General features: G+C 42.6%; 1 protein-coding gene across 3 annotated transcripts in view; it reads left to right on the top strand.

Moving 5' to 3' along the window:
• stet (stem cell tumor) overlaps window positions 1-22,291 on the top strand; it is a 230,120-nt gene that overhangs the window by 125,098 nt on the left and 82,731 nt on the right. For all 3 annotated transcript variants that reach the window (XR_014981797.1, XM_035888029.2, XM_085655013.1), the window contains exon 5: window positions 18,413-18,525. Coding sequence is in view for 2 of the 3 variants with exons in the window: in XM_035888029.2 (XP_035743922.2) it covers window positions 18,413-18,525 (113 nt within the window). In the remaining variant the exon portion in view is untranslated. The remainder of the gene's footprint in view (window positions 1-18,412; window positions 18,526-22,291) is intronic.

Genomic DNA, 22,291 nt, shown 5'->3' on the forward strand with positions numbered 1-22,291 from the left:
CGATTCTAAAGCTGTGAAACGAGCTTTAGGGAAGAGGCATAGCGTGGCAATCGGGGCGCCAAGTGACGGACCCCCGACGTCGCCGGCGTCGAAACCGACGCTTGCTCTGCCGACGTCGCGATGCCGCCGACGATGCTGCTGCCAAGACGCTGGCGCTAACCCAAATCGTATAACCAAGTATTCTCCTCCTTTTCTACTTTCCGCTCTCCTACGACGGCGCTTCTTCATTTTAACGCGCATCTCGAGCACCGGTGCGTTACATTATAAAATTAGTAGTAGTATCATACGATTATTGCTTATATAAGACTCTCAATGAAATATTTCAGAAAGTTGCGTTTCGTCGAATTCCTTTCGGAGTTCAAATACAAGAAAGATTTCGTTAAAGTGACGAGCATTGATTTCTATTTTTTTTCGAAATATCTTTTTTTTCTTCTTCTTCTTCTTCTTCTTCTTCTTCTCTTTTTCTTTTTCTTTTCTATGAATTTCCCATCGGCTTCGTACAACGGTGTGACATCGTAAATCATATAGGATCACGAATCGTCCGTTCAAGAGGGGAATATCGGAAATGTCACGAAGCTTCTATCCTCCTCTTCTTCGTTTCCTCGATGGAGGAAAAAACCCCTCATTAGCTGAGATTTCGAAACGCAAGCTGATCCAGTCAAATGATTTTTCCATTCAAAAGGCGCGCATTGCGGTGGTAATTAAACGGAAAGCAAGTATGGTACGCACTGCGGAGGTTACAAGAAAGCCGGCGGCTTCCGTGGTACATTGGACACGGAGACGTCATTATGATTACGTCATTATTAGTCGATGTTTTTCTGATTACGAGTGAACGAACGGTGATTCATCTTCTTGACTAATTACGATTGCATAAGATGTGCGATTGAAACGCGAGACAAACGAGCTACCTATTCCGAAGGAAAACATCGACCGATGATCTCGCAAAAAACGCACTGTTCTATGTTATGGGAAAAGGTTCTTAAACGATTATTAAAAGATAAAAATGTCTACTTGCTTAATGATAATCATTTCTTTATTTTTTTGCTTTTTCTTTTTCTTTTCCTTTCATATCTTGCACAATACAAGTCGCTGAACTCGTTTAAATTTGACCATTGGTGAAGTGGCTGGCACGGCTCAAAAGTGAGCGAAACGACGCTCGCGAGAAAAGGGCAGGAGGAGGAGGGAGGGATGCGATGGACGGAATGATGGCAAAAAGCGCTCACCTCATGATTTTTCAGGACGATGCTCGCGTCGTTTACCAAACAATTCCCAATTGCCTTGTCAAAAAGTTCCGTCCAAAAATGGCCGCTGATTTATAGGCCGCGGATTTGTCGTTCTCTCTGTCGTGTTCGAGAACGAACCGAATAAAAGAGGCCAAATAATAAAGAGGAAGAGAGATATAGAGAGAGGTTCGGTTCGTTTTCGAGAGTATTTTAAACTCTCATCGGTCATTAATACACATCCGGTCGATGTACGAGCGAAGACCGGACGGGTCACCCGTTATACGAACAGGAGTGCGCGTCCGCGAATGAATTATAGGGAGACGATGCAACGAGCACGAAATCACTCGGAATCGCTTGTCCTCCATATACCGCCATATATAGCTAGGTAGGATATGCATGTACCGTGTACCAACGTACTACGATCCTATCTTGTTGTCATTTCACTTTCATATTGGACGCGTACGGCCACGTACTCCGGAAACGAGCCGGCCCTCGATCGAGAAAAAGGCGATCTTTACATCGTTAGCCCTCTTTGAATGATATTACTTGAAAAATCAATGCCGTAATCGTTTAATTGGAATAATGTATCATAGGCCGAAATAGGATATATCACACCGCCAAACTTTTTCATCGCGAACTAATACGAACATTTTCATTGACGATCGTTCGATTAAATAAAGTTCAACGTTCGAAGGGAAATGTTGAAAGATCGAAGGCAAACATTAACTAACTATCGGCACTCATCAATCTCACCTTTCGTTGAAAAAGATTCTTCGGAATGAAACGGAACCTCATATTCATATCCAGGAACCTACTCATCCATTCGATGATGGGTATGAAGGGCTGGGATGAGCGAAACTCGATAGAAGGGATGATAGAGAACGGAGAAAATATTCTCGAGCGTGCGAGCCGTGTCAGACGCGTCCGATATATCATCACCGCGGATCATCGACGATATATTCACCATCGACTGCCATACTTTATTCCGTCTTGCTGGCTCGTAAATCTGAAAAGATGTTTGAAAAAAGCGGCCTCCATCGATTTGCCGAAGCTCTCTCTCTCTCTCTCTCTCTCTCTCTCTCTCCCTTTATCCCACTGACTTTTAAAATTTAGCAAAGAGAAGGAAAATGTCGAAAGAAACGCAACGTTGGACAGTCTCGTTGGAGTGACTTTAGAAGAGGAGCGGACAATGTCGAGGGTACGGATAATTTATGCGCGTAATTAGGCGGCGGCGGGGACCTGTGAATTAATTGGGAAGATGGTAGTAAAAGTTAATTTGGTAGATAGCCAGAGCACTGGCAGTCGTTTGGCTCAGGTGGCGCGAACGGAGTGCCTCGTCGACTGGAGTGGAATTCGTAGGAGTCGAGGACCGAAGAGAATAAGGGACAGAGAGAGAGAGAGAGAGAGAGGAAGGGGGGAGGAGCGACGGACACATTGAATGCCGTTGCAAAGTGCAGAAGATGCAACTAGCGCTGTAGAGAATGGAGGGAAGAAACATAGGGAGTAAGTAAGAGAGAGAGAGAGAGAGAGAGAGAGAGAGAAAGGGAGGATATTGAATGTGCTAGAAGCGCGGTAGGAGGATATTACTTTGCTCTTAGTATCCGAGTCTCTGTCAAGGCTCGAGGACACGTTCGTAACGTTTATAAGCTCCAACGCTCGATGTAGCTCCCAAACACGCGTCGATACACATAACGCTTAGATTTCTATGCCGTATCTTCGTCGTTAGAGAGAAGATCCTTTCTCATTCGGATCATGAAACAATACCATTTCCTTTCGGTATTTTCTAGTAAGAGTCATTCCTTAAATAATTTTAATATCGTGAAACTTGATATATCTCGATTTGTAAAAATACTATTTAGTCAAACGATTACATTTGTGACGCGTGAAAATCCATAACATTCTTCGAAAGAATTTAATAATTGTATATGCAAACACGTACTTACATACACGTATATCAACTATTCGACCGCATATATTCCAACGCTGTCCGCGCTTTTCGTTTGGAACACCGATCGGATCATTTTAACGCGAAAGTTCAGCAACATGAATAGGCAGAGGGCAACGGTCGGGCTGTATAATCGATCGTACGGACCTCGTCGCGAGTCGTTAGATATATCGAAACGTGCAAACTCGTAGCTCACTCAGCGTAGCCTCGTAAAGCGAGACCGAACGGAATTAGCGTCAACCGCTCGGGGCAATCGGGAAAGTTTGACTTTACTTCACGTTGCGATTTACCGGAATTAACTCCAACAGAACGCTCCTTTCGTCTCTTTTCCTCTCTCTCTCTCTCTCTCTCTCTCTCTCTCTCTCTCTCTCTCTCTCTCTCTCTCTCTCTCTCTCTCTCTCTCTATCTATCTCCCCCCTCTGCCTGTCCATCTGGAGCTATCGTCCTTTCTGCCTCTAGCAACTTTTACACCGATGCGTCGACACGTAGCGACGGCTCGAATATGTTAAAGAAGTGTCAAACTGATTTTAATTGATCGAAATTACGCGTCGTCTTCGTCTAACCAACATCGATGCTCCGTTACGTCGATATTATCTACGTGAGTAAATGTCCATGTGCAGGAATATAATCGTACCTATATCACGTTATCACTTTGTCAACTGCATGCATTAGCCCGCCTGAAGATTAAATACCGCTCAAATTAGATTTGATGTACCAATATAATACATAGATATATATTTGTTATTTATAATGAACATTATAAATGGTGAGCGAGTGCCTGTAATGAATATTCATACGTCGTGTTTATTAACAAATACGTAGAGGTATGCCACATGTGAACATTATAATCCAGTATCGCAGGTAACTGTGAACACAAGAGATCGCAAAAACGAAAAGGCGCCGACCAATGGGGATGTTTTAACTTATTGACTGGCGCCATTGGATGCCGATAGGCTCGACGAAGACGAAGATACGGACGGAAGTGGGGGGGTGGGGGGAGGGTTGGTAAAGAACCGACATAAATTTCGTGGGAATCCTTTTCTTTCGTTCCGGCTGTAATTTTCAGTTACGTCGAAACGAGCTTCTTTATGAGCGTCGGATATCGAATCCCTCAGCGAGATTTCCGAACTGGCTAGTTCGAACGACAGCTTACCTTCTCGACGATTTCGCGGCTTCCTCTCGGTCTGGAGGATTTTTCAACCTTCCCGAACAATCGTAAATTTCTTCATCTTTCTCTTTCTTTCCTTATGTCTCTTTCACGGAGTCATTCCTCCAACTTTCTCCATTCGTTCTTGGTCGTCGTCGAGTAAGACTCGAAGGGAAGCAAAGAAACGATTACTCGCAGAAGAAGACTTTCGGTCGAAGAATTCACTCGTGACTCTCAAAATCAGATTCTACTTATACGGCCATGGAAACAATTTTATGGTTCTAATTGAAAATTCTGGAAAAGTACGTGTGCGAGAGCAAAATTTAAATCGAATCTATCGTTAATTAATATGACGATGCATACGATACATTCGGGCAAATAGATTTGTTAATTAAATTTCATGCTGAATGTTGCCTCGAAACATGTCGATAGAAAGGGTCATTTTATTTCGAACGAACTAAGGGAATGTATCAAATATAATTTCCATTGGAGTCATAAGGCTCGTTTGAAAAAATGCCAACTTTAATATGTTGAAAATGACCTTTGGTTTTTGCCGAAAATCGTTCATACGCGTAAAAAGTATATGAAAAGTTGAGTTTGGTTCTCGATCGATGTCGGGGAATCCGATTAACGGCCCCGATCGAGACGATGCACTTTGTATTATAAATTGCCGCTGAAAGAGGAACGCCGTACCCGTAAAGACGGGAATCGAACGAATCCGTGATTCTCACGCGATTTCCGTAATTTCAACGTTTGCCGTTCGAGGAACTCAACGACTCGCGGCGCCGCGCCGGAAGCGAAGAGTATTAAAATACCCAATTAAGAGTTCGCTCGCGACCAACGAAGTAGCCAGATACTAGATACCGTAAATACCGTTATTCGCTCGTTTGTTTACCCGTTTTCCGTTTCACAGATATTGTCTTTTTATTTTTTTTATTTCTGTTTTTCTCTTTCTCTCTCCTTTTTTTTCTCTTTCTTTTTTTTTTCTTTTTTTTTTTTTTCAATATTTCCTGTCGAGTATCCCCTTTCGCAACGGAGAAAAAAAAAAAAAAAAAAAAAAAGATTCAACGGGAATATCCGTTTAATATCTCCGTCCATAAATTTCACCGATGAATCCCTTCATCCGCCATTTATTTTATATACGTCAAGCTTTACGCCGAGAGCGATCGGAAATCATTTCCAGTTTCGAAAATATTTGAGAAACGCCCCGATAGCACGCGCGCCTGCGCCTCCACGACCCCCACTTCGACGATCCTATATATTTTTTTATGTACGCTTCGAAGAACGATCACGATGTTTGGAACGTACGATATTGCTTTTTTCTTATCTTCCTTTCCCCCCCACCCCCGCTTTTTTTTGTCGTAGGAGAAATCAAACAGAATTATGCGTTTCGCTTAACTAACTGTTAAAAGTACATGTAGGAAGGATTCTTTGAAATTATTTCCCGGGTCTTGGTAATTCGTAGAAACCTTAGAGCGTTAGTTTCATTCTTTAAGCAAGAACACGTGCACTTAGTCCAAACTTACGAATTTGCTAACAAGTATGAAACATTGATGACGTAAGCGTCGAAAAAGATTCGGTAGAATCTTTGAAACATCAAAACCGACAAATTTGACGCGAAAGTTAGACTAAAGCACTCGCACGGAGCATACACATGACATAGAAATTACAACGTAAGACATTTGACTCTTCCTCGCTTTCGGTAGCGTCCTAGGTGCACGTAAACTTTCAAGTTATTCGAGCTCTCGCGTCTTCGCGGTCGTAACTTTCACGAATCCACCTGAAACTTCGAAAAGGGTGGTTTACTTTGACTTCGTTTCCGTCATTTACCGTCATCTTCGTCGTCGAGCCCGTCGTCGTCGACCCCGTCGTTGTCTCTTCTCTAACGGCAAAGAAATTTCTCAAAGATTTTTATATTCAACAAGGTGCCCGTAAAAAGTTTTTCGAAGAAAGAAATAGCAATTCTTACAATGTTTGTACGTTAAAATATAAGTACACCAAAGAGCGTTCGAAATTTATTTTGTAGTCAAATTGGAGGCATCGTGCAAACGCGTACGGCACGTTTGGACACTGTGTATATATACATTTACGTACCTATCTATATAACTTTCTACATATGCACGTAGGTTACATACGTAGATATTCACGTGACCATCTTGATAGCGGCGATTTCCAAACTTGTACAACTTCTAACGCGTTCCATAGAGACGACTTTTGCAAAGTTGCAATAAAGTTTGAAAGGGTATTACGTGAAAGGGACGAAATCCGACGGACATTTGACGGTAACACTGCCTCGTCGACGTGCATTCTGTTTCATCGATTATATATTAGCGTATTCGCCAAGACATTTTGGGAAAGTTCGTTCCTCGTTGAAACGATTTCATGATATCTCCGTGAATAGAAGCGATTTAAGAAAATAGTCAATGTTCTATGAGCTATGATAATCATACCGACTTCCACTTTTCTCCTATTGTTGTGAGATTCGGTTTCGAAATTTGAAAAGAAAAAAGAAAAGAAAAAAAAAAACAAAAGAACAAAAGAAAAGAATTCTCGTCTAGATACGCAGTCCTTCTTAGATATCTAGAGTGTACGTAATAAGGGATGAAGATTTAAACTAACGTCGGACGCGTCGAAAGATCGTGTAACGTAGGACCAAAGGGTTAACAGCCGATAATTATTATCGGACGATCGGTTAAACTCGAGCAAAAAGAGGGCGTACAAGCTCACCGTCCCACCTCAGCATCGGACTTATTTCGATAGAATTTTTGGCATAATCGTTTTGTAAGGTGCTGTCGAGCCACGCCGCGATATCCATTATAACTTTATAACAATTTAATGTAACAATATAATTTTATTACCGGCCCGGTAAATACCCGTACCGTTTCATCTCCTCCTTCTATTCTCTTTTTCTTTCTTTCTTTCTTTCTTTCATCTTCGTCCTCCGTTCCTTATCCTCCTTTTTCCTTTTCTTCGCATTGTTTTCGTTCTCCCAAGTAAATTAGGGCAGCTCACCAATTTTATTTCTTGGCCAAAGCTCCGTCCGATCCTTCTTATCGAAATTACTAATATCCGGCTACGTACAAGATAGGGATTACTCCGTTCGACCAATCAATTTGCCGAGCTCCTTGCTCTTCCTTTTTATTCAGATCGGGAACCTCAAATGGAGAGGGAGAGAGCGTGCATGCGTGCGTACGTGCGCGCGCGCGCGTACAGGTGTTCGTAGAATAGGTACAACGACGAGAAAATAAAATTGAAATCGGTGGGAAAGATTACGATGACAAAAAGAAATACGGGTAACGTTATTCGATTATTGAAAGGAAAAAAATCTTCTTCGAGAGAAGAGAAATTTATCTTATTCTTTTTCCTTGCGCTTGTATGCCATGGCGCCGCACCTCGCGTTTTCTTTTTCCTCCCTCGATTCCTTCTTTTTTTTTTTTTTTTTTCCTTTTTTTTCCCCATCGTTCTCCTCCTTTTTTCTCCTCGAAGAACAAGCTATCGTGAGTCCTTGCCGGCAACGGAGAGGAGTTTCTTGCCGAGGTGAATTAAGTCGTAATGAAGTAAGGAGTAAGAGCTTCTCCTCCCTTTTTCTCCCTCGTTCTCTCTTTTCAAGTCTCTCAGCAAAAGTGGATGGATAGACGCGTTGCCACGCGAAAGAGGTAAGGGAGGGAGCGAAGGAGGCGAGGAAGAAACGCAGAGAGAAAAAAGAAGAAGCTTTGCTTTGCGACGGGAAATAAAATGGACCAAGAAAGTGGAGCGGAACGAGCAAGGAAAAGAATCCTCTTCTCCTTTTCCCTTATTTCTACCGCGCGATGCTTTACCGTGTCATTAAATCGCGAGTCCGTTTAGAATCCTTTTTTCAAGAAAAATTTGTCTCGAGCGATTGTCTTGATCGATCCTGCGTCGTGATAACGCCTGATTTCTTTTCTCTCTCTCTCTCTCTCTCTCGCCGAATAATACCATAGATAATAGCGCTTCCCAACTAACATCTAATTAACTCGGCAACACGACTCTCTTTCCTTATTTATAATACACTTTTAAGCGGCACAATTGTGGCTCATGCGTAATATCGTACTAACGAATACTTGTGATGAATAATTACTATCTCCGACGAGCGTTGCGAAAATTGTTAACCACGCCAGCGGCCACCTCGCGAGTGGCCATCTCGCAAGGTAACTAATATATACGAGCCATGTATATGCATATACGTATATAGGTACATGTTTGTTGAGAGAAAACGTGTATACTTTAATCAGGCCGTGGCAGCGTTACTTTGCGACTACCAACCCTGCTTCGTCTCGTTACGGGCCGGTGTTAAATATGTTTACCGTTATTCGATGTTTTTATCATTGTTATTTCATTTTTTTTTTCATTTTTCTTTTTTTTTTTTTTTTTTTTTTTTTTTAATCTCGCTTTGACACAAATTTACGTTGGCGAGTATAAACGTATGTGAACGCATATAATATGAAAGAAAAAAATTATTTGTTTTGCAAACGAAAACATCGATACGTCTAATAACATTTCGTTTGTCGATAGATGATTTTTTATGGAACGATCGATCATCTTTTGCCGGTACAAATCGGCCTCGTCCGGTCCAAGTGCAGCGTGTTCGTCTTGATTAAACCAATAATGGAATTACAACGTTTCCATTCGATGTCTCCTCTCTCCGCTCTTCTCCACCTCCACCTCCTTCTCCTCCTCTTACCCCTCAGCTTTCGATACAGCACGCCGTGTTACGATCATTGTATCCGTAACTCACTTTGACGTATAGCCCGAACCACGCGTCGACGGCTTTGCCATTATCGAAACTCGGTTGCCAATCGGTGGAACGATGGTGTCGCGCGTTTTCGAGAGCATAAATTTAGAAACAAGCGAGGCTAGTAAACCTCGACGTCGCGCTCCTTTTGAAGCGGCTTCAAAATCGTACTCTAATCTACGCTAAACTATACTAAACTCATTGAAACGACGTTATCGTTGATCCTTGAAAAATACGACTGGTACTTTCTGTCGGCTTAACTTTTATCGCTACATAAGTAATTCTCCTTTCGATTCGGCGAGTGACGGGAACGTAAACGTCGATTTCACGTCGGATAAATTTTATCTAACGTGTGTGAGAGGCGATGAAAGGAGGCTCGATAATTTTACTTGTTCCGAAAATATTCTCCCTCTCTCTCTCTCTCTCTCTCTCTCTCTCTCGTAAATCCACATCTTCCACGTTTGATGTATCCACGCGCAGTCTTCGCGCAGGATATACGACGAAATGAAATTTTCATCCGTGCGCTCCCTGGTCTCAGATTACGGCCTCTTTCCACCTCCTTTGTCCATCCTTCGCATTTATCGGATAACCTCGACCCGCTCGAAATTCTTTCGTTATCGATTCCTTCGAGACTCGTGCTCGTCCCTTCGTATTCTAAAGATCTATCTTGGTTGGTTCGATCGTTCGCTCGTTCGCCCGCTTCGTTGGCATTTTGGATAGAACGTCGTCGGGTAATCATAGTAAGACGTCGGACGAGACTTTAATCTTCGTGTACCGTCCTCCTCGAAAAATGGCGGTTCTTTGTCGAGACTTCTCCGAGACAAACCTTATCCAGGGAGCACAGTATTCCGTACGATATCGAAATACCTACTTTGAGCTTTTACTTGATTTAACGCGTCGATGATTCATTAAAGCGAACTTTCGCTCGTTTATTATCGTACCCTTCTTCGTGATTTCTGAAAGAGAAGAGAACGGAACGGTGGGAGAACGGAATTTTTATTTCGCAGCGGTAATCGACCGCAGCTTTATGCCTTCTTTAAGAGATGGCTAAAAATACATATTCGCCCGTTATGCCTTCGACCTTCTTTATTCGATCCATTTTACCCTTCGCCATTCTCTTTCTCTCTCTCTCTCTCTCTCTCTCTCTCTCTCTCTCTCTCTCTCTCTCTCTCTCTCTCTCTCACGCCCCGTTCTTTCTATCTCGCCGGTCTTTTGTCCAACTTTGAGCGACTTCACAATACCTCGCCAACTCCCTACCATTTCCTTCCTTTTCTTCAACCTTTCTTCTTCCTTCATTATCGATCCGGAACTCCCTTTAATTTATACGACTGTCAAAGTACTTAATTAATTGGTACTTCATCGGTAATAAACCTCGATGCAACCGAGGATCGAATCTTGATTTATTTCGTACAAATACCTTCCTACTCGGGATGTCCTATTTTAATTGCTATATGTTATCGGTGCAAACAATAATTAACTTTCTATAGAGGGAAGATTGATCTATCCAAGATATGTCTTTTTCCAAACCATTTCACTTCTACATAGAATGTTAATTTCTTGGCATCTCTATTAAATTGTGAAAGATATTTGCATGGATCTATTGAAATTGGATATCGGATACTGTATATGGACTGCAGTTTATCTATATTCAAAATACCATCGTAGCGTACGATGAACGTTCGTCGAATGAGAGTCAATTAATAGCAACGCGATCGATGCGTTTGAAAAAAAGAAAAAAAGAAAAAAAAGAAAAAAAAGAAAAAAAAAAGAAATAAAATAAAATAAAACAGAAGGGGAGGCGTCAAAGCGTTAAACGAAACGAAGGCGATCGTCGAACGAGAAGAATCGATCGATCGTTCGCGTCAACGAAGATCGACGATACTCTCTGCTCCGAAACGTGAAATTTATTCGTTTCGTTGTTTTCCACCTCTATTCCCCTTTCTCTCTTTCTTTTTCGCTCGTGGCCTTTCCGTTTCCAAATTCCCCTTTTAACTCATTCATCACAATTAGCATGGCCGGTTATCCCAACGTCAAGGCCAAACAAAAGTACCATACGAATATTTATTTCTAACCCTTTGACGTGCATCTCCTCAAGAGCGTACACCGGGCATATATATACATATAATGGACGCATTAATATATACATACATGCATATATATATATATATATATATATATATATACATGCATGCATGCATGTATGTAATGGACGCATTAACGATAATCTCTAATACCTACGTACTCGTACATTCAACGTTATGAGAAACCAGGCGTGGTTAAGCCAACGTCGCAAATTAGTTTGCCGAAATGCTTTCAAAGTGGAAACTTGAATAATGCATCTAATTGCTCTTTTCGGATAAAATGTAGCGCTTTTCGAATTGGCAAAAAGAAAAATTTCCTTTACATATCAAAGTCCTACGTTTAAGCCATTCGTAGTTGGTATAGAAAATAAAGCAACGATCAACAAGAGAAACGTTTGTACGAATATTGCAACGTCCACGTCCGTTCGCTCGTTACCAGAGCCGCCGAGCCAGAGAGTTCTAGCTGATAATAATAAGGCACTTTCATAATTACCGATGTAATTAGAGGGGAAAAAAGGAGGTGCAGGAAGAGGAGAAGGCGAAGGAAGAAGAAGAGAGGAGAAGAAGGAAAAAGGATGCAACGCATTTCCTTCGACGATGACTACTATACTTCGTTCCGGCTATGTAACGTTGTTTTCGCAAGCGTCGGCTTTCATTACATCCTTTCTCTTCTATCGCCTACCTTCACGGTTCGATACTTTTCCATTGGTATGTTGTCTCCCGTTAACTCGATTTGCACGCACCTACCGCTTCTATTTGATTGATAAGTAATAAATATATGACATCAAGCTCAGCACTAAAGATCGCGTCTAAGAGTCGTCGTAAACTTGTTTTCGTTGGGATAGGCAAAAAGCATGATTATCTTTTAATTCTCCTGGAATAGGAATTCGAACGATCGTTTCTCTTAATAATATTGTTTCATTTTATTTCATTTTATTTCATTTTATAAGCCGTTATGAAAACAATTGGAAATGGCGAGGGAGATGCATCGATCGAGGAAACGTTCTCGTCTCTATTTGATAGAACAAATAAATTCGTACATCTCGTCTCCTAAAATATTTACATGTCCGAGAAGACTCGGACACAATCGAGCGTCGATTCTCATGGTGTCCTCGGGCCAAAGCAACAAGCCCCGACAGTCACGAGGCTTCTAGCCAACGGCATACTACCGAATCCTCAGCCGTGACAAATCCCAATCTCGTTTCTCAACCACCTGTAGAAGAGAAAGGCATAGATCTTGAAAGTACAGTCGGCAGCACTGTTTCTTTTCGTTATCCATAATATCAAATTTTCGTGAATAAAGTTTGTAGTAGGCAAAGGAGCAGTCTAATCGATCGAAATCGTAGAAATCGACGGAGTCAGGAAATTTGGAAGATCGTGCACGATCAATATATTTGGATCGGTTTCGCAACGACATAATATCCGCTATCGAATTCGGCATTCAATGTCCCGCAATGCGTTCGTACCACACGACAGGAACTACTAACTGGATTCTCTATTGAGAGACAAACGTTAGAGGGGAGGAGGCAATCGGACAGTTTCTAGCATCGAAACAGTGTGTGCCAATTAGATGTACTTATCGGAACAAGTAACTAGCTACGTTGCAACTTGACACGCAGCCATGTCAAAGTGCTTTGCACGTTCGTAGCGATGCAGTAGCGCATGCCATAATCCTTACTAACGAGGGATTAGTGTTCTCGCGGAATCCCTGGCGCCGTACGCCCGCATCCTCCTTCTCTCCTATTTGCTTTTGTTCTCGGTCCTATATCGCTCCTTCGGGATTCCATCTCGACATACTATATATTTCCCCCACCCACAATAAGATTCTTTTCGATTCGTTCTTTTCATCGGATCGTGAGATATGAATGTTCATTAAACGTTTGCAAGAGCTTATACGCCCGAGCGATCTAAATCTTCGATCGTTCCATGTATTCCGATGAGAAAGGAATTTTCACGTGAAAGGACCGATAACGGGAACCTAGTTGTAACAGATAATAGATAAGTTAAGTTGTATTCGGACCGACAGTTATAAGAGGATCTTCCTATTGGCCGGCTAATAAACACGTAGATCGTTCGCGATCCCTTGCGTCCCACGGCGCTTATAACTTGGGATCTTATTTTCGCGGCGGTACGTGTTCTCGAGCGAGCGAGCGAGCACACGTAGATAGAAAACGCTGTCTAACGGTGCCATCTTGACCCCGGTCACGCATCGGGAGGGAGTGAGCTGCTGGGTGGTTCGTCGTCAGAAGATGGAATCTCGAGTTGCTCGCGAGCCATAAAGGAGTACACTTTTCTTTCTCGCTTAAAACGCTCTTCCTCCTTGGAAACGGATTAAGACAACGTCCAATTACTTCGCGTTCAGGGAATTAACGAAAGAAAAATGGTGGTTCGTTTCGTTCGGAAGCGATTAATGTTTCTTATTTTCCGTCTTCCTTTTATATTTTCGTTTTCTTCTCGTTTTCTCTCTCTCTCTCTCTCTCTCTCTCTCTCTCTCTCTCTCTCTCTCTCTCTCTCTCTCTCTCTAAGATAGGCTTAATCAATGATTCTACCAGCTACGTGTAAGTTGCCGTCCATTTAGCTTATAGCTATAGGGACGCAAACTATATAGGAGCTTCGACTAGAAGGTCTAGCAAAAAGATGAGTCGGTGAGGGAGAGATGGCAGAAGAAATTTACAAGCGAATATGCGGCGAGGCGTCGCGTGGAAAGCGGCTTTTCACGCGCGTAACGCGCTACGATTTGCATAACGGAGCTTCTCGATGGTTTACCGCACTTTAAAGTGAAGCCCACGGCCTCTTTACCTTCCGGATCCTCCACTCGTTCCTCCTGTTCATCGATCCGAACGACTACCCCGTCGAACTAAATCTCGAAGATTTCATCGAGACACTCGATAATTATGCAGATTGACGTGCAAACAAAATGCCGCCTCTCCGCTCTTACTATCGTTCCTCTCGTTATTGGAGCGAACCATTTATGATATTTTATCGTTGCCAGCATTCGATGACGTAGAAGGAACGATATGGCTTTACGATTATCGATCATGTTCGATAGTTTCCTTAACTGAAAGCGCTCATTTTCTCGCACCTTTTCGCGGAATTAGTGCGTGGGTGGGGGTAGGAACGCGTTTAGGGCAACAAATTTGCTTGGACAACAATTTACCATACCGAAATCGACCAAACTCGTTGGATAAGCCTTGCGTTCGCGTTCATGTAAACGCAACACATAATGAAATATCCGTGCCATTAGGCCGGATACGAAGGGTAAACGCGATGCACCCTCCTCTTCCCACTCCCCGTCCGACAAACGTCGGTTTCCGGTTCGCTCGTCGCTCGACGACTCAACTCGATTCGAATCGAATCGAAATCGAATGGGATTCGCGGTTCATTGTAAAAAATTTCTCAAAAAATTCACGCTCCGCGCATCGACGTAGGAGAAGTATTATTATACGGTGTCAAACCGTGCACAAACATACTTACGATACGTAAATATCAAAGCACTCGTCGCGATAAACTTAGTAGCGTTCCCCACGTAAGGATCGGTATTGTCGCGAAGGATTCCAATTGTCGATCGTTGACATTATTCATCATGCGATAAATCATCACAGAAATTTGAAAATAAAATAGGTAAATCGCACGAGTGATTATCCATAAGGAGGAGTTTATAACGTGCGGATCGTGCAGTTGCCATGAAAACGGAATAGAAGCGGTAAACTCAGAATGCCGGACGATCGAGCAATCCGATGATCGCGCCCTAATCGAATTAAACTCTGCGCGTGTACTCTCCTGTATTTACGATGGGCTGACTCGTCGCTTCGGATTTGCTACGTTCGCGCGATAATGGCCGAGCTTGGTGGCGCGTTCCCGTTCGAGCACTGAACCGACCTCGATCATCTCTTCTACTCTTCCGACCCTTTGGCCGAGAGCACGTCTCGCGTTGATCTCGAAAGGATTACGTCGGATGTCCGGCTGGTTCGCCAAGGATCTCGAGAATCAGCAAAATTCCTTCCAATGTATCTACGCGCATCTTCTCGAGGTCATTCGATATATCGATTTTTCTTTGATCTTTCAACGATAAAGTACCTCGATGATATTTTCCAAATCGCTAATCACAATTCTCATCGATTATCACGCGAGACGAGTATTTCACGATATACGATCAGCGGTATAGCTCTATATATTTATACCAGGCATTTACCTAATAAATGCATCATACGTATATAACGCGTAAAATAGATATACCGTAGATGCATGCATACTAAATGTACCACGTGTAAATACGTGTATCTCTTGATAATAGTTACATGTACGCGGATAATATAAGCGTACGTACGTATATATATTATACGGGACAAGCCGTATTAACGTATTCAATCGCATTACATCGATGAAACGATTGAGCGAAGAGAAACAAATCTCGACTCGATTCTCTATATTCGACTGAGACACCGTTCGTTTCTCCTACCTATGGATAACCTATATCCATTTTCTGAGTTTTTGTCGACCAGCTGGACGAGAAAGAAACAAAACGAAAGGAAACTAAACGAGACGAAACAAAAGGAAAAAGTAAAGAATCGACGAAATTCGAGAAGGCGATGCTCATTGAGATGTAAAACTTCTCCTCTATTCTGCGAAATTCAAAGCCGAAAGATCGATATACGCGAGAACTCTCGAAACGAATTTCTTCCGAACGAAATGATTTCGAGGGAGATTCGTAACGGGAAAGCATTTCAAAGGAAGAATATTCTCTCTGTTTGCTTGAATATACGCGGTTAAAACGATGCACTTTGGAATATTCATAGATCGGCGGTGTGGTAGCACGCTCGGTACCTAACGATAAATCGAACGGGCGCGAGCCTTTGCGAGGACGTTCCATTTTGACGCTTAAAAGATGCAACGTTAATTGAATTAATGAATCATTCGTTCTACAGAGGGAAAGAGGAATGAAGTGAAACGTAGGCCGCACAGTAACAGAATACTTATTTGGATTACGGGATAATGGTACCGTATGGTATTATGTAACTATCGTTAAACATTTCAACGGGAGTTAGTAAACGACTGGATAATCTCGTTCGAACGAAGATCGACAAAGTAATGCATGATTAAATAATGGATATTGGATAGTAAAGCAACACGAAGGAAAAATCGCCTTTCGTATTTGCGTTACTTAATCCGATAAATAATGCATTTTCGCGTTTCTACTCTGGAGGCTGATTAATTAATTATATAATGATAGTATTACAAGGCACCATTAATTTTCAAGCCACCGTACTCTTTCCTTCTTTTTTTCGAGTGATGATTTTTTACACCGACACATATATATATATATATATATATTTGTTGGAAAATTCAAGGAAAGATCGGAGAGAAATGTGGGCAAAGGCTTGGCGATAGGCAGTGTATTAAAATGCATCAGGTTGCATATAGCTAGGGAGAAGGAAGGATCGATCCCCGAACATCCCTTAGTGACTGTCAAGTTAGTAGAGTGGCACGGTGAGGCAGACTTTTCGTAATCGAAGAGCCTCGAGAAAGTAGACGGAGAGAACGCTCTCGGTAGATGGAAGGAGGGGAGTGTAGCAACTCAGCTGCAAGGTGGAAGCGCCTAATACCACTATTATAGACAGCCGAGTAATCCTGCAGATGGGTCCTCCTATGACCGTGATTGCTCCTTCGAGACGGCCAACCTACGTACAAGCTGTACCGACTATCTCTATATGTTTTCGCGCGTAGACAACTTTCTTCGAAAATCTATCTCATTCCTTTTTCCTTCTAGGTCGTCGTTACTGTTTAGCAAAAGAGACGGAGGGAGGAAGGGAGTATCGTTAAACGTTTCTCGAACGAGTAGAAAGGATGAAAAATCGCCGAAGCAAAGAGTAAGAAGGCTCTCTCTCTCTCTCTCTCTCTCTGTCTGCCTTGACGAGAGAGGAAGGACGATCTGAAAGTAAATTAAATTTACCTCCTGTCACGAGCTTTCTTTTCCTTCTTCTACTTCTTCCTCCTCTTTTCTCGGCCTTCTTTTTGGCAATCAAACGTGCAAGCAAGGAGTGCAAGCGCATGCGTGATTCTACCGCGCCACCCCCGACAGCCCTCTGGCGCATCCCCCCTCGTGGTAGCCGCAGTAAGACCGAAACTCGATCCTCGTCCTCCTTTCGCCTTCGCCTTCGTCTAGCTATAAGGAAGTTCAGTGGCGTCGTAATCAGAGGGATGCTGCTGAGACGACGTTTCGAATTATAACGGTAACGCTCTATGTAGATACATACCATGCATACGTATGAAATAAGAGAGTCTTGCGTTGCGTCGCGTCGAAAGGCGATACTCTCTCTCTCTCTCTCTCTCTCTCTCTCTCTCTCTCTCTCTCTCTCTCTCTCTCTGTGAGAGAACAGTGGAGGAAATATTCCGTGTGAGATAGGACTAAGCTATTTTGCGAATAGCGCCAAATATCTATACGTCGATCTATACGTTCGTCGATTCGCTGGTCAATAACGTGGTACGTAATTAAGCCTCCTGGCTCGCGTTCATAACAATAATTCGATATCGAAAGGGTAATTGTGCCAGGACGTTATTGCAAAACGTTTCGATATAACTGTAGGATTCGGTAGTGAACGCGAACGAATTTCGATAAATTTTCCCGATAGGTTACTCTCCTAGAATTCTACGCTATTGGCCGCGTACTTAGCTTTGTATACACGAACGCAAAGTACCGGTATAAGAGGACGTTCCTGTGTTTGACCAGAGTGTGCGCGCGCGCACAATCACCTGCTTGCTCTCGACGTTAAGAGAAGGAATACATGCATACGTATATACTTACTTACATAGATACCTAACTGAGATGAGAGCACACCTACGTAACTTAACGTCTCGAAGTTTGCCGCGAGCGTTCTTGCTTACATTTGCCTAACAGCGTTAACGGATCCTGATCCAAATATCAGACTTCGTGCTTCGAGGAAGACCGCAAGCGGCCTTACTCAAAATGATCTTGCCAAAGCTCCGGGAAACCGCCTCGTTTAGCAGCCTCTTCGGACTCCCTCGACTCGTGTCTTCTTTGATAGCAGCCGTCGGATCGTTTGATCTAGAGAAATTTTATGCGAGGGCAGCGTGCCAAATTTTTCTTGCCCTCGAGCCCCTTTAGATTTTCTTTTTTCAAGAACATTCTCGAACGCTGCTTTCATTGTGAAATTCCTCCAAACTCGGACTACATTTTCTTTTCTTTTCTTTTTATTTATTTTTTTTTTTACACACCTTTTTGTTTCTTCTTTCTTTTGCTTCCAGATGAGCGGCAAGCGGACGAGAAGCTTCAAATGCGCGGTCCACCATCGGGACCGCGAGGTGTGCTCCGAAAACGACTTTCATCTGCTCGTGCACGAGCCGCCGTTGTTTCGCAGGTAACGTCCGATCCCTGATCAACCTTTTTATTACGAAACGAATCGGTTACTCCCTTTCTCCATTCGACTGGAATTAATAAAAAGAAGAAAGAAAAGAGAGGGGGAAAAAAAAAGAGAGAGCATAGCTAAGGGCGCGGTATAAAGGGCCGAGCTCGGATAAATCGATACTTTCTCTCTCTCTCTCTCTCTCTCTCTCTCTCGACATCGAAACGGTAAAGGAGTTGGCTGGAGGGTAGAAAGGTTTCTTCTCTTTCGGGTGGAAGTGGAAGAAAGATGCGCAAGGTGAACGGATAAAATAAGAAAAGAAGAAGAAAACGTCGAGGTCCTGTGTTTTACTATTCCACTGGAATATCTTACCATAGGATAGGGCTGAAGAACAGAAAAGGGTGGGAGACGACCGTTCTTACTGTGTTTCTGCTCTGCATTTTATACGCCGCATCGTTACCCATGCGAAGGAATCTTGAGCGTGGGAGGAGGAGGAGGAGGAGGAGGAGGAGGAGGAAGAGTGGCGACGTAGCTTGTATCTCGTACGACCCGCGAAGCATCAACGTCTTCCTGCTCCTCTTGGCACAACGAGACGAGAACGATCTCTCCCGTTCTTTATTCCTTCTTACCCTCCCCTCCTCTTCTTTTTTGCTCTTTTAGCTTTTCTTCTCTTTTTCTTTTTTTACCCGTCTTTCTTCGATTCGCGAGCGAATTGGGAGGAACGTCTGGCGCGTTATTTAAAGATTTAACTTCGCTCCGGAAGAATATGACTGGGGACGAACGGATTCCCCCATTCGAATGTCTACAAGACATTATATGGAACAACCGCGTTAACCGATATCCCTCGTGAATCTGGAAGAAGAAAGTGGCCGATCGGCCGATAAAGCGTTTTATTCGCATCTTTATTTCCAACATTTGTCTTTGTTTTTCTTTTTTTCTTTTCTTTCTTTCTTTTTTTGTTACTTACTTTTATTTCTACGAGCAAGACCAAATCCTCTTTTAACCTTTAACAAAACTACCCCGAGAAAAGATGCTTCTCTTATCGTTCTTACTCGCTTCGCAAACGATAGCCTGCCGGAGGAAGCTCCTTGGTGTTCTTCTTCATTTTCCGAGACTAATTACGACTTAAGCCAAGGCTAAGAAACTAATTGTATGTAACGTCCGATCCTTAAAGCTCGTTATCTTCGTGATTAATGATGCAGAGCTTCTCTTTTCTCTCTCTCTCTCTCTCTCTCTCTCTCTCTCTCTCTCTCTCTCTCTCTCTCTCTCTCTCTCTCTCTCTCTCTCTCTCTTTCTCTCAAATAGAAGTTGAAAACAACGTGGGCGCCTTTCTCTCTCTCGCGCGCGCATATTCGCGCTTCCCTCGAGTTTCGCGACTTTCGAGTACTCCTTGTACTTTCTCCTAGTTCTCCGGAACGAAATGCTTTAGAAAAGAGAGTCGTCGTGTTCTTATAAAATTGCGTTCTTAACAACTGCTGGAATTTACTTGCTTTCGTTAAAATGAAAACAGACGAAATATTTGAAAGTTTAATTAGGAAAAGAAGGGAAAAGAAAGCTTTCGCATTGAATAAAGAAATATTTTTGATTAGAAATCGAGTTACTGCGATAATATATTCGTATAGTCGTAATCACGAAAGGGAAGAAGAAGGAATGGTGGTGGTGCGTTAGCGGTTACAGCGGCGGTAGTCGATGGAGAATAGGAGGACGTAAGAGGACGAGGGGTGTACACAGGCGAGAATAACCGCGTGTACGCTAGCGCCAAGAGACTTAAAGCTTCTATTCACAACGAATTTCAAGCACACGACTCCGAACCTGCTCGGAATATCCTCTCTCTTCATATTTCCGTCGAAACTCTCCTCTTTCTCTCTCGCACGTTCTCGTTCGTTCTTAACGGCCGCTACAACGATTTCCTCGGCCCTTCTGCCTCGACACAAGACGATATTTTATTTGCGAGGAACCTGCCTGCAGGTTGCCGTGCTTCTCTCTTATCTTGTGTACACAGGAATTTCATCGCGGTACGAAGATTTCATGTTGTTAAAGTCGGAGAGATAGACCGTGAGAGAGCGAGCGAGAGAGAGAGAGAGAGAGAGGAGAGAGGAGAGGGGGGGTTGAATATTCTGTCTCTTTCCTCGATCTTTCTCCCCCACGCTTCGCCTATCTTTCATTAACTCTCTCCTCGTAGGTTTCTCTCTCTCTCTCTCTCTCTCTCCTTTCGCGCAGACGATACGATGAATTATTTATGAATAGCAGCCGGGAACAAGTCGAATCGAGCACGCTCGAGAAACCCTGGCACTGCTCGATGTTTGATACGCATCCACTTTCCACTTCGTGGTTGAATTTTACTCGACAAAGAGACACGAATTTTCTTCTCTCGAATTCCGGCTGGACCACCTTGCCGTTTTTATAAAATTCCAAGTATCCAAAAATATATTTATAACTGATAAGATCGAAAACAAAGAGGAAAGTTCGTAGAAATTCTTTTTCCTGGTGCTTCGAGATACATCCAACAACGTAGGATTTTCTCTTGTTCGAAAGAAAGATGACGACTTCGTAACGAGTTACGTGACTTCTCTTGTATACTCTTCCGATCGTCGAAAGATTTTTCTGAGGAAGAAAAAAGAAAAAAAGGAAAAAGAAAAAAGAAAAAGAGAGAAATTGAAAAAAAGAAAAATGTACCTCGAATAATGCGAAACGCGTATATTTCCAGATCTCGAAGAAAATCCTAGTGATAAAAGCAGATATATTCCTTGAAAAATAGCGTGAAAAGGCAACGCGATAGCTTCTTCCCTCTCGAATTTCATTCTTCGTTTCTCTCGTCGAGTGAATAAGAAATTTTCTTTGACAAATATAACTAAACATCTTTACATAATCCATCGCCAAAGAAGCGATTTTGCACCCTATAAACAATAGAGCTATTATTTCTAAAGAGCGTTTGTGAAAATTTCGTGCAAATGTTTCTCTTTTTTTCTTTTTTCTTTGTTTCTTGCTCACCGTGTAAAACATAAAGAGAAAATCATGGCTAAAGCCATTATATGGCTCCTTCAAGAAGATTTTGTCAAGGTCGAAAGGCGCGAACGATTTCAAGGAAAGGAGGAGGAATTTCAAAGGAATTACAGAGAATGACAATAATCGAGTAATGTATTGCGCAAACGTATTTATTAAGTTATTCAAAAAGAACGTTTCGTACAAAAGTAAACAAAAAGAAATAAATAAATAGATAAATAAAACCACAAGAAAGTGTCAGAAAAAGAGGAGAAAAAAAAAAAAAAAAAAAAAAAAAAAAAAGAGAGAAAAGAACGATCGTCGGCGACACGATAGAAAAAACGATCTCGAGGATCGTTGATAAAATCCCCTTAAAGGGCACGTTTTCGGAAGGTAGATTATCCATGGCAGGTCCCGAGTGGTCACGCAACGAACGTGTCTCGAGTTAATAGAGGGATAACGTGAAAGGTGGCGTGGCAAAGTGGCCCACTGATTCGTGAAAAATACGCAAGACTCCGTCGCGAGGGTGGCGAAAACAACATCTTGCACCTGGTTTTCGTAGCCACCGTCGCTGCCGTCGAGCGATCGAAAAACATTTTTGCATTTTTGAGACACGAAATACTTTATCAAGCTCCATCACCTCTCCGAGTTGACCGAACCGACGAGAGAAAACTCGTCATATCTTTTTCCACCTATGCATTATTTCACCCACGTGTTGGATAGTTCGGTTTATATCGAAACGGGACGACACTTGGTAATTTTCGACACGGAATTTCTACCAATCGAATTCGGACGCGCA

This window comes from Vespa mandarinia, chromosome 2 (assembly GCF_050613455.1).
Source record: "Vespa mandarinia isolate Hongniang chromosome 2, ASM5061345v1, whole genome shotgun sequence".
In the NCBI taxonomy this organism is placed as follows: domain Eukaryota; kingdom Metazoa; phylum Arthropoda; class Insecta; order Hymenoptera; family Vespidae; genus Vespa; species Vespa mandarinia.